This window comes from Oncorhynchus mykiss, chromosome 30 (genome assembly GCF_057628025.1).
Source record: "Oncorhynchus mykiss isolate SJ-2025 chromosome 30, ASM5762802v1, whole genome shotgun sequence".
NCBI lineage: Eukaryota > Metazoa > Chordata > Actinopteri > Salmoniformes > Salmonidae > Oncorhynchus > Oncorhynchus mykiss.
In genome coordinates, this window is record NC_143051.1 from 8897169 (window position 1) to 8910000 (window position 12832).

Consider the following 12832-nt stretch of genomic DNA (forward strand, 5'->3'; position numbering starts at 1 on the left):
AATGTCACAAAGCATTATCTAACTGGGGATAGCTGGCTAACATAATGTCACAAAGCATTATCTAACTGGGGATAGCTGGCTAACATAATGTCACAAAGCATTATCTAACTGGGGATAGCTGGCTAACATAATGTCACAAAGCATTATCTAACTGGGGATAGCTGGCTGACATAATGTCACAAAGCATTATTTAACTGGGGATTCTGGCTAACATAATGTCACAAAGTATTATCTAACTGGGCATAGCTGGCTAACATAATGTCACAAAGCATTATCTAACTGGGGATAGCTGGCTAACATAATGTCACAAAGTATTATCTAACTGGGCATAGCTGGCTAACATAATGTCACAAAGCATTATCTAACTGGGGATAGCTGGCTAACATAATGTCACGAAGCATTATCTAACTGGGGATAGCTGGCTAACATAATGTCACAAAGCATTATCTAACTGGGGATAGCTGGCTAACATAATGTCACGAAGCATTATCTAACTGGGGATAGCTGGCTAACATAATATCACGAAGCATTATCTACCTGGGGATAGCTGGCTAACATAATGTCACGAAGCATTATCTAACTGGGGATAGCTGGCTAACATAATGTCACGAAGCATTATCTAACTGGGGATAGCTGGCAAACATAATGTCACGAAGCATTATCTAACTGGGGATAGCTGGCTAACATAATGTCACGAAGCATTATCTAACTGGGGATAGCTGGCTAACATAATGTCACGAAGCATTATCTAACTGGGGATAGCTGGCTAACATAATGTCACAAAGCATTATCTATTTTGGGATAGCTGGCTAACATAATGTCACGAAGCATTATCTAACTGGGGATAGCTGGCTAACATAATGTCACAAAGCATTATCTAACTGGGGATAGCTGGCTAACATAATGTCACAAAGCATTATCTAACTGGGGATAGCTGGCTAACATAATGTCACAAAGCATTATCTAACTGGGGATAGCTGGCTAACATAATGTCACAAAGCATTATCTAACTGGGGATGGCTGGCTAACATAATGTCACGAAGCATTATCTAACTGGGGATAGCTGGCTAACATAATGTCACGAAGCATTATCTAACTGGGAATAGCTGGCTAACATAATGTCACAAAGCATTATCTAACTGGGGATAGCTGGCTAACATAATGTCACAAAGCATTATCTAACTGGGGATAGCTGGCTAACATAATGTCACGAAGCATTATCTAACTGGGGATAGCTGGCTAACATAATGTCACAAAGCATTATCTAACTGGGGATAGCTGGCTAACATAATGTCACAAAGCATTATCTAACTGGGGATAGCTGGCTAACATAATGTCACAAAGCATTATCTAACTGGGGATAGCTGGCTAACATAATGTCACAAAGCATTATCTAACTGGGGATAGCTGGCTAACATAATGTCACGAAGCATTATCTAACTGGGGATAGCTGGCTAACATAATGTCACGAAGCATTATCTAACTGGGGATAGCTGGCTAACATAATGTCACAAAGCATTATCTAACTGGGGATAGCTGGCTAACATAATGTCACAAAGCATTATCTTACTGGGGATAGCTGGCTAACATAATGTCACAAAGCATTATCTAACTGGGGATATCTGGCTAACATAATGTCACAAAGCATTATCTAACTGGGGATAGCTGGCTAACATAATGTCACGAAGCATTATCTAACTGGGGATAGCTGGCTAACATAATGTCACGAAGCATTATCTACCTGGGGATAGCTGGCTAACATAATGTCACGAAGCATTATCTAACTGGGGATAGCTGGCTAACATAATGTCACGAAGCATTATCTAACTGGGGATAACTGGCTAACATAATGTCACAAAGCATTATCTAACTGGGGATAGCTGGCTAACATAATGTCACGAAGCATTATCTAACTGGGGATAGCTGGCTAACATAATGTCACAAAGCATTATCTAACTGGGGATAGCTGGCTGACATAATGTCACAAAGCATTATCTAACTGGGGATAGCTGGCTAACATAATGTCACAAAGCATTATCTAACTGGGGATAGCTGGCTAACATAATGTCACGAAGCATTATCTAACTGGGGATAGCTGGCTAACATAATGTCACGAAGCATTATCTAACTGGGGATAGCTGGCTAACATAATGTCACAAAGCATTATCTAACTGGGGATAGCTGGCTAACATAATGTCACGAAGCATTATCTAACTGGGGATAGCTGGCTAACATAATGTCACAAAGCATTATCTAACTGGGGATAGCTGGCTAACATAATGTCACGAAGCATTATCTAACTGGGGATAGCTGGCTAACATAATGTCACAAAGCATTATCTAACTGGGGATAGCTGGCTAACATAATGTCACAAAGCATTATCTAACTGGGGATAGCTGGCTAACATAATGTCACGAAGCATTATCTAACTGGGGATAGCTGGCTAACATAATGTCACAAAGCATTATCTAACTGGGGATAGCTGGCTGACATAATGTCACAAAGCATTATCTAACTGGGGATAGCTGGCTAACATAATGTCACAAAGTATTATCTAACTGGGCATAGCTGGCTAACATAATGTCACAAAGCATTATCTAACTGGGGATAGCTGGCTAACATAATGTCACGAAGCATTATCTAACTGGGGATAGCTGGCTAACATAATGTCACGAAGCATTATCTAACTGGGGATAGCTGGCTAACATAATGTCACAAAGCATTATCTAACTGGGGATAGCTGGCTAACATAATGTCACGAAGCATTATCTAACTGGGGATAGCTGGCTAACATAATGTCACAAAGCATTATCTAACTGGGGATAGCTGGCTAACATAATGTCACAAAGCATTATCTAACTGGGGATAGCTGGCTAACATAATGTCACGAAGCATTATCTAACTGGGGATAGCTGGCTAACATAATGTCACGAAGCATTATCTAACTGGGGATAGCTGGCTAACATAATGTCACGAAGCATTATCTAACTGGGGATAGCTGGCTAACATAATGTCACAAAGCATTATCTAACTGGGGATAGCTGGCTAACATAATGTCACAAAGCATTATCTAACTGGGGATAGCTGGCTAACATAATGTCACAAAGCATTATCTAACTGGGGATAGCTGGCTAACATAATGTCACAAAGCATTATCTAACTGGGGATAGCTGGCTAACATAATGTCACAAAGCATTATCTAACTGGGGATAGCTGGCTAACATAATGTCACATAGCATTATCTAACTGGGGATAGCTGGCTAACATAATGTCACAAAGCATTATCTAACTGGGGATAGCTGGCTAACATAATGTCACAAAGCATGATCTAACTGGGGATAGCTGGCTAACATAATGTCACATAGCATTATCTAACTGGGGATAGCTGGCTAACATAATGTCACAAAGCATTATCTAACTGGGGATATCTGGCTAACATAATGTCACAAAGCATTATCTAACTGGGGATAGCTGGCTAACATAATGTCACGAAGCATTATCTAACTGGGGATAGCTGGCTAACATAATGTCACGAAGCATTATCTAACTGGGGATAGCTGGCTAACATAATGTCACGAAGCATTATCTAACTGGGGATAGCTGGCTAACATAATGTCACGAAGCATTATCTAACTGGGGATAGCTGGCTAACATAATGTCACGAAGCATTATCTAACTGGGGATAGCTGGCTAACATAATGTCACGAAGCATTATCTAACTGGGGATAGCTGGCTAACATAATGTCACGAAGCATTATCTAACTGGGGATAGCTGGCTAACATAATGTCACGAAGCATTATCTAACTGGGGATAGCTGGCTAACATAATGTCACGAAGCATTATCTAACTGGGGATAGCTGGCTAACATAATGTCACAAAGCATTATCTAACTGGGGATAGCTGGCTAACATAATGTCACGAAGCATTATCTAACTGGGGATAGCTGGCTAACATAATGTCACAAAGCATTATCTAACTGGGGATAGCTGGCTAACATAATGTCACAAAGCATTATCTAACTGGGGATAGCTGGCTAACATAATGTCACAAAGCATTATCTAACTGGGGATAGCTGGCAAACATAATGTCACAAAGCATTATCTAACTGGGGATAGCTGGCTAACATAATGTCACAAAGCATTATCTAACTGGGGATAGCTGGCTAACATAATGTCACAAAGCATTATCTAACTGGGGATAGCTGGCTAACATAATGTCACAAAGCATTATGTAACTGGGGATAGCTGGCTAACATAATGTCACAAAGCATTATCTAACTGGGGATAGCTGGCTAACATAATGTCACAAAGCATGAAGTGAAGTGACAGGCTATACAAGCTAACAGAACAGGACCTCCAAGTGCTGAAGCGTATAGTGCGTCTATCCTCCGTTGCAACACTCACTACCAACTTCCAAACTGTCTTTGGAAGCAACATCAGCACAAGAACTGTTCGTCAGGAGCTTCATGAAATGGGTCACAAGCCTAAGCTCAGCATACACAATGCCAACCTTGGCTGGAGTGGTGTTAAGCTCGCCACCATTGGACTCTGGAGTAGTGAAAACGCGTTCTCTGGAGTGATGAATCACACTTCACCGTCTGGCAGTCCGACGGACGAATCTGGGTTTGGCAGATGCCAGAAGAACGCTACCTGCCCCAATGCATAGTGCCAACTGTAAAGTTTGGTGGAGGAGGAATAATGGTCTGGGGCTGATTTTCATTGTTCGGGGTCCTTAGTTCCAGTGAAGAGAAATCTTAACGCTACGATTCTGGGCTTCTCTCCAATGTTCCAACATCTAGTGGAAAGCCTTCCCAGAATAGTGGAGGTTGTTATAGCAGCAAAGGGGTGACCAACTCCATATTATCACCCATGATTTTGGAATGAGATGTTCAACGAGCAGGTGTCCACATACCGTTAATCATGTAGTATAACTTTATAGTTCCAAGTTAGTCAGATTTGAGTTTAGAAAGGACTTAAAATAGGCATGAGAGCCAACTAGCTAGCAAGCAAGCTACCAGCTAGCTATATCTAGCTGCTTATCAAAGGTAGATAACTGGTTAATCTCACACAAAAAAATGACCACATCTTTTTAATCAATGTCTCCAAACATTAGCTGTAGCTGGTTAATTAATTTGATCATGCTTTGTGATATTGCTGGTTTTATGCTGTTTTAGTCCACAGAACATGACAGTGGAACCTGATGAACCACATGGGGAAACAATCAAGTTGGCCAGCCAACTTCATACTCTTTGGTCCTACCAGATCCTTGATGAGAAGGTTCTAGCTAGTGTATCCCTCTGTCCTTGGACTCTTGTTAGATGAAGTTGTCCGGTTTATCAGGTCTCAGGCTCCCATGACTGTTATGAATATTTATTTACTTATTTACTTAAGTTAATTAATTACAATTAGCCTTTTGCTTTAGTGCCGTCTGTACCTGATCGAGCACATCTAGCCTCGCGTGCGGAAGCCATCTGGCGCGACAGTCATTGGGAGAGAGACTAGAGCAGACCCAGAAGTTCTGACTGAACGCGCATTTAAGCGCCCCCAGGATGGTTTGTTTACTTTATGCTGCTGTGATTTCTGCTATGGAATCCTGCGATTTTGTTGGGGCAGTTCCCCACCTCATTGTAAATTGTTGGCAAAGCAATCCCCAAGAAGTGTTCTCACGGCCTATGCGCCCACGGAGGAGGAGCGGCTGCTGCTGGCGGTCACTGTGGAGCAGAGTAGTAAGTCACTACTTGTTATGAACAATATATTTTAAACTGGAAAATGTACAAATTTACCACACTATAAGCATTTAAAATCCATGAATTACATGATATGTCATATTTTTTACCAATCACAAGTGGGGTGCCGCCCCTAACGCCCTAATCGACTGGTTGACTGGGGGAAAAACATACACAGACCAAAGAATAAGTCAAATATATATTCTCCTGCAAAATGTCTTGATAAACTTGGGAATTCATTTTTCCGTCGGTGATAGCAAGCTGTCCAGGCCCTGAGGCTGTGGAACATCCAGGTGCACTTTAGCGAACTTCAGACGTGCAGCAATGTTTTTTTTGCGTTTTTTTGCGTTTTTTTTGCGTTTTTCTTCCGTGGTGTCCTCCCATGAACACCATTCTTGTTTTGTGTTTTACATATCATAGACTCGTCAACATAAATGTTAGCATGCTCCAGAGATTTCTGTAAATCTTTAGCTGACACTCAAGAATTCTTCTTAACCTCATTGATCATTCTGCGCTGTGCTCTTGCCGTCATCTTTGCAGGATGGCCACTCCTAGGGAGAGTAGCAACAGTGCTGAACTTTCTCCATTTATAGACAATTTGTCTTACCGTGGACTGATGAACATCAAGACTTTTAGAGATACTTTATAACCCTTTCCAGCTTTTTGCAGGTCAACAATTCTTAATCTTAGGTCTTCTGAGATCTCTTTTGTTGGAGGCATGGTTCACATCAGGCAATGCTTCTTGTGAATAGCAAACTCAAATGTTTGAGTGGTTTTTATAGGGCAGGGCAGCTCTAACCAACATCTCCAATCTCATCTCATTGATTGGACTCCGGGTTAGCTGACTCCTGACTCCAATTAGCTTTAGGAGAAGCCATTAGTCTAGGGGTTCACATACTTTTTCCTACCTACACTGTGAATGTTTAAATTATGTATTCAATATAGACAAGAACAATTCTAATAATTAGTGTTATTAGTTTAAGCACACAATGTGTGTCTATTGTTGTGACTTAGATTAAAGATCAGATCAAATTTGATGACCAATTTATTCAGAAATCCAGGTATTTCCAAAGGGTTCACATACTTTTTTCTTGCCACTGTAGATACTGTACATATTAGACACATGCTTCTTGTATCTAGTGTTTGATGTTCAGTTATAATTGGAGCCACGTCTGAGTCCTTGTTTTGTCTGATGATGTTCCTTCTCATCTTCCACAGACCTGGATGGATTTCACCAAGGAGATCCGCAGGCAGGTTCAAGGTGAGGCTTCTGCTTTGTTCTCATTGTGTAGAGCCTATCTTGTAACCTCTTGCTAAATTCATGGTAATTATTCTGTAGGTGCGTTAGTAAATTTCCTCCAGCGTCAGGCAGTGCGCTCTGGGCCTTTTCGTAAGTTCAGAGCGTTTCTCTCTCGCACACTGGGGCGTTCTGATCGCACAGCGGAAGTCGAGCACCACCAGTTAACCGGATAAAGTTGGCTGGCTTGCTAGCTTCTTCCACGAACACACCCTGAATGTGGAAAGGCTGTACACCTCACCGTGACACTTCCTCGTTTCATTTTCTGCTCCACCTACGTAGGTGCAAAGTTAGACAAGATCTGTGCAGACGCACAATCATGTACAGGTGAGACGAAAATACCGTCGTCATTCATTACTCAGGGGGGGTATTCATTAGTGCACGCCGTAGCTAAACGTTTTGGAACTAAAATTTGCGTTTCTTATTGAACAAGTTCATGTTATTCCCTTACAGTCAGTTTTGTTTCCGTTTGGTGCCTATTGAATACGACCCAGGTTTTTTAAAACATCGCTGTGCATGTTTTAACAAGAGGAAAGTGTTACCGTGATGTGAATGTGTTTTGATGACAGATTATTTCCTCAGGCACCAATTATGACTTTACCTTCAATGTGAAGTTCTATCCACCTGACCCAGCCCAGCTTTCTGAAGACATCACCAGGTAAACCTCTACCTGCTCCTCTGTCTGGTTTCTCTCTGCTAGTCTTCTCTCGGTCTCTGTTAGTCTTCTCTCTGTCTCTGCTAGTCTGCTCTCTGTCTCTGCTAGTCTGCTCTCTGTCTCTGTTAGTCTTCTCTCTGTCTCTGTTAGTCTTCTCTCTGTCTCTGCTAGTCTTCTCTCTGTCTCTGTTAGTCTGCTCTCTGTCTCTGCTAGTCTGCTCTCTGTCTCTGCCAGTCTTCTCTCTGTCTCTGTTAGTCTTCTCTCTGTCTCTGCTAGTCTTCCCTCTGTCTCTGCTAGTCTGCTCTCTGTCTCTGTTAGTCTTCTCTCTGTCTCTGCTAGTCTGCTCTCTGTCTCTGCTAGTCTGCTCTCTGTCTCTGCTAGTCTGCTCTCTATCTCTGCCAGTCTTCTCTCTGTCTCTGCTAGTCTGCTCTCTGTCTCTGTTAGTCTTCTCTCTGTCTCTGCTAGTCTGCTCTCTGTCTCTGCTAGTCTTCTCTCTGTCTCTGCTAGTCTGCTCTCTGTCTCTGCTAGTCTTCCCTCTGTCTCTGCTAGTCTGCTCTCTGTCTCTGCTAGTCTGCTCTCTGTCTCTGCTAGTCTGCTCTCTGTCTCTTCTAGTCTACTCTCTGTCTCTGCTAGTCTGCTCTCTGTCTCTGCTAGTCTTCTCTCTGTCTGCTTGTTCCCTACATAGTGCATATTTTGACCAGAGCCCTATAGGGAATATGGTGCCATTTGGGATGCTTTATCTCTCTGTTGCTGCTTCCTGGAAGCCCTGTGGTCTGTGACCTCATGCTGACCTCTAGCTTTGTTTGTGTACAACAGGTATTCTGCCTGTGTGTGTGTGTGTTTGTGTACGACAGGTATTCTGTGCGTGTGTACGACAGGTTTTCTTAATAGGACAACGGTAGGAAATATATTTAATTGTTAACACAAATGTTTTTCTTTAAAATTAAGAAAACTTCCTTTTTCCTGCCAGGAGTCGCTGACTATCTTCAGTTTGCTCCATTGTCAATATGCACCTTGGTTTGAAAAGGACTTAGTCTATTGTCAATATGCACCTTGGTTTGAAAAGGACTTAGTCACACCCCTTTATTTATCTTCACCTGGCCAGGTACTACCTGTGTCTCCAGCTGCGTAAGGACATCCTGGGGGGCCGTCTACCCTGCTCCTTTGTCACACTGGCCCTTCTGGGATCCTACGCACTGCAGTCCGAGCTGGGGGAGTACGACCCAGAGACACACGCACCTGACTACGCCAAGGACCTGAGGCTGGCCCCGGGACAAACCAAGGGACTGGAGGAGAAAGTCATGGAGTTGCATAAGACATACAGGTCATGGCGGGGTTTTAATACACACAGACACACAAACACACATACACATACACATACACACACACATCCTTCCCCAACACACACACATATACACACACACACACACATACACAAACACACACATACATATAAACACACACACACACATATACACACACACATACACACCAATACATACACATATTCACACACACACACACACATACACACATATACACACACACACACATATATACACATGCATATACACACACACAAACACACACACTGGCATAGAGACACATGCCATACAGTATACTCAACAGAATGCCCACACACAAGACCTTCAGATTAGGCGGGAGGTGGTTGTACTGGATGCATAGGGTCACCTGTGTGCACTATTATGTAAATCAGTGTTATGTAAATCATTGTTATGTAAATCATTGTTATGTGAATCAGTGTTATGTGAATCATTGTCACAGCAGGAATGTGCTACTCATAATTAATCTGTAATGCCAGAGTCATTCACGCTACTGTATGATACCATATTGCTTCTTGCTAATGTGGCGTCTGTCCCATCTACAGGTCGATGAGTCCAGCACAGGCAGACATGGCCTTTCTGGAGAACGCCAAGAAACTAGCCATGTACGGAGTGGACCTGCACCAGGCCAAGGTAATGTAGAGTTACAACCCAGGCCAAGGTAATGTAGGGTTACAACCCAGGCCAAGGTAACGTAGAGTCACAGCCCAGGCAAGGTAACGTACTATAGAGTCATAACCCAGGCCAAGGTAATGTAGAGTTACAACCCAGGCCAAGGTAACATACTGTAGAGTCATAACCCAGGCCAAGGTAATGTAGAGTCACAATCCAGGCCTAGGTAATGTAGAGTCACAATCCAGGCCAAGGTAATGTAGAGTCACAACCCAGGCCAAGGTAATGTAGAGTCACAACCCAGGCCTAGGTAATGTAGAGTCACAACCCAGCCCAAGGTAACGTACTGTAGGGTCCCAACCCAGGCCAAGGTAATGTAGAGTCACAATCCATGCCAAGGTAATGTAGGGTCACAACCCATGCCAAGGTAATGTAGTCACAACCCAGGCCAAGGTAATGTAGTCACAACCCAGGCCAAGGTAACGTAGAGTCACAACCCATGCCAAGGTAATGTAGTCACAACCCAGGCCAAGGTAATGTAGAGTCACAACCCAGGCCAAGGTAATGTAGAGTCACAACCCAGGCCAAGGTAATGTAGGGTCACAACCCAGGCCAAGGTAACGTACTGTAGGGTCACAACCCAGGCCAAGGTAATGTAGGGTCACAACCCAGGCCAAGGTAATGTAGGGTCACAACCCAGGCCAAGGTAATGTAGGGTCACAACCCAGGCCAAGGTAATGTAGGGTCACAACCCAGGCCAAGGTAATGTAGGGTCACAACCCAGGCCAAGGTAATGTAGGGACACAACCCAGGCCAAGGTAATGTAGGGTCACAACCCAGGCCAAGGTAATGTAGGGTCACAACCCAGGCCAAGGTAATGTAGTCACAACCCAGGCCAAGGTAATGTAGTCACAACCCAGGCCAAGGTAATGTAGTCACAACCCAGGCCAAGGTAATGTAGTCACAACCCAGGCCAAGGTAATGTAGTCACAACCCAGGCCAAGGTAATGTAGTCACAACCCAGGCCAAGGTAATGTAGTCACAACCCAGGCCAAGGTAATGTAGAGTCACAACCCAGGCCAAGGTAATGTAGAGTCACAACCCAGGCCAAGGTAATGTAGGGTCACAACCCAGGCCAAGGTAACGTACTGTAGGGTCACAACCCAGGCCAAGGTAATGTAGGGTCACAACCCAGGCCAAGGTAATGTAGTCACAACCCAGGCCAAGGTAATGTAGGGTCACAACCCAGGCCAAGGTAATGTAGGGTCACAACCCAGGCCAAGGTAATGTAGGGTCACAACCCAGGCCAAGGTAATGTAGGGACACAACCCAGGCCAAGGTAATGTAGGGTCACAACCCAGGCCAAGGTAATGTAGGGTCACAACCCAGGCCAAGGTAATGTAGTCACAACCCAGGCCAAGGTAATGTAGTCACAACCCAGGCCAAGGTAATGTAGTCACAACCCAGGCCAAGGTAATGTAGTCACAACCCAGGCCAAGGTAATGTAGTCACAACCCAGGCCAAGGTAATGTAGTCACAACCCAGGCCAAGGTAATGTAGTCACAACCCAGGCCAAGGTAATGTAGTCACAACCCAGGCCAAGGTAATGTAGTCACAACCCAGGCCAAGGTAATGTAGAGTCACAACCCAGGCCAAGGTAATGTAGAGTCACAACCCAGGCCAAGGTAATGTAGGGTCACAACCCAGGCCAAGGTAACGTACTGTAGGGTCACAACCCAGGCCAAGGTAATGTAGGGTCACAACCCAGGCCAAGGTAATGTAGGGTCACAACCCAGGCCAAGGTAATGTAGGGTCACAACCCAGGCCAAGGTAATGTAGGGTCACAACCCAGGCCAAGGTAATGTAGGGTCACAACCCAGGCCAAGGTAATGTAGGGACACAACCCAGGCCAAGGTAATGTAGGGTCACAACCCAGGCCAAGGTAATGTAGGGTCACAACCCAGGCCAAGGTAATGTAGTCACAACCCAGGCCAAGGTAATGTAGTCACAACCCAGGCCAAGGTAATGTAGTCACAACCCAGGCCAAGGTAATGTAGTCACAACCCAGGCCAAGGTAATGTAGTCACAACCCAGGCCAAGGTAATGTAGTCACAACCCAGGCCAAGGTAATGTAGTCACAACCCAGGCCAAGGTAATGTAGTCACAACCCAGGCCAAGGTAACGTGTTTGGTTAGCTACAGTGCTAAAGCTTTTTATAGTGTTTGGTTAGCTACAGTGCTAAAGCTTTTTATAGTGTTTGGTTAGCTACAGTGCTAAAGCTTTTTTTAGTGTTTGGTTAGCTACAGTGCTAAAGCTTTTTATAGTGTTTGGTTAGCTACAGTGCTAACACATTTCCACTACTGAAAAGTGAATGAAGGTGCTGCGTAGTGACATCACATTGTTGTTGATGTGTGAATAATATGTTAGTTTAGTTAGGCAACCTGTAAAGGGACACGTGTGTTTTAGATCAGATAGTCCCTCAGTGTCCTCCCTGTCTTGTCCGCTGGAGTTCAGTTAAATCACATCTGGGTAGAGCAGGCCTGACGATGATAACAAGGTTGCGTCCCAACTGGCACACTATTCCCTTCATAGTGAATTACTTTTGACCAGGGCCCCTTCAAAGATAGTTCACTATAGAGTGCTTCTACATCTGCATTGCTTGCTGTTTATGTTTTTAATTTATTTTTTAGGCAGGGTTTCTGTATAAGCACTTTGCGACATCTGCCGATGTAAAAAAAAAAAAAGGGGGGGGCTTTATAAATACATTTGATTTGATTTGATATAGGCTGCCATCTGGGACTCGGTCACGGTGTTTTACATAGTTAGAGGTTATAACACCCACTCACCTCCTGTCTGCTGCAGTGTAGCCTACGTTAGCTGTGGAGTCAGTGTTCGTGTCTGTCCCTCTGTCCCCCCCCCCCCCCCAAAAAAACGGAGTAACGCGTGCCTCTGTCAGACCACCGTTTTAATAGCAGAAATGAGGTCAATCTGTTTGTATCAGAGATGCAGGGATTTAAATAAAATATGGAGGTCATTATCCTGCCCCCCAGTGGTGGGTTGGTGTCATTGCATTAAAATGCAATCAGTGTAAAGTGAATGGTATACTGTAAATCTGAGCGCAATCATAAAAATGTTCCAGCAGTCTTGCATTTGAAGAGTTTTACACTCTCTCTTTCTCTCTCTGTCTGTCTGTCTCTCT

The 12832-nt window shown here is 43.9% G+C and overlaps 1 protein-coding gene across 1 annotated transcript in view; it reads left to right on the top strand.

The window, feature by feature from the left end:
• LOC110489366 (protein 4.1) overlaps positions 1–12832 on the top strand; it is a 106242-nt gene that overhangs the window by 32180 nt on the left and 61230 nt on the right. Inside the window, 5 exon segments of the mRNA XM_090227465.1 lie at positions 6945–6987; positions 7306–7350; positions 7606–7681; positions 8784–9002; positions 9567–9654. Of these exon segments, the coding sequence (XP_090083591.1) occupies positions 6945–6987; positions 7306–7350; positions 7606–7681; positions 8784–9002; positions 9567–9654 (471 nt within the window).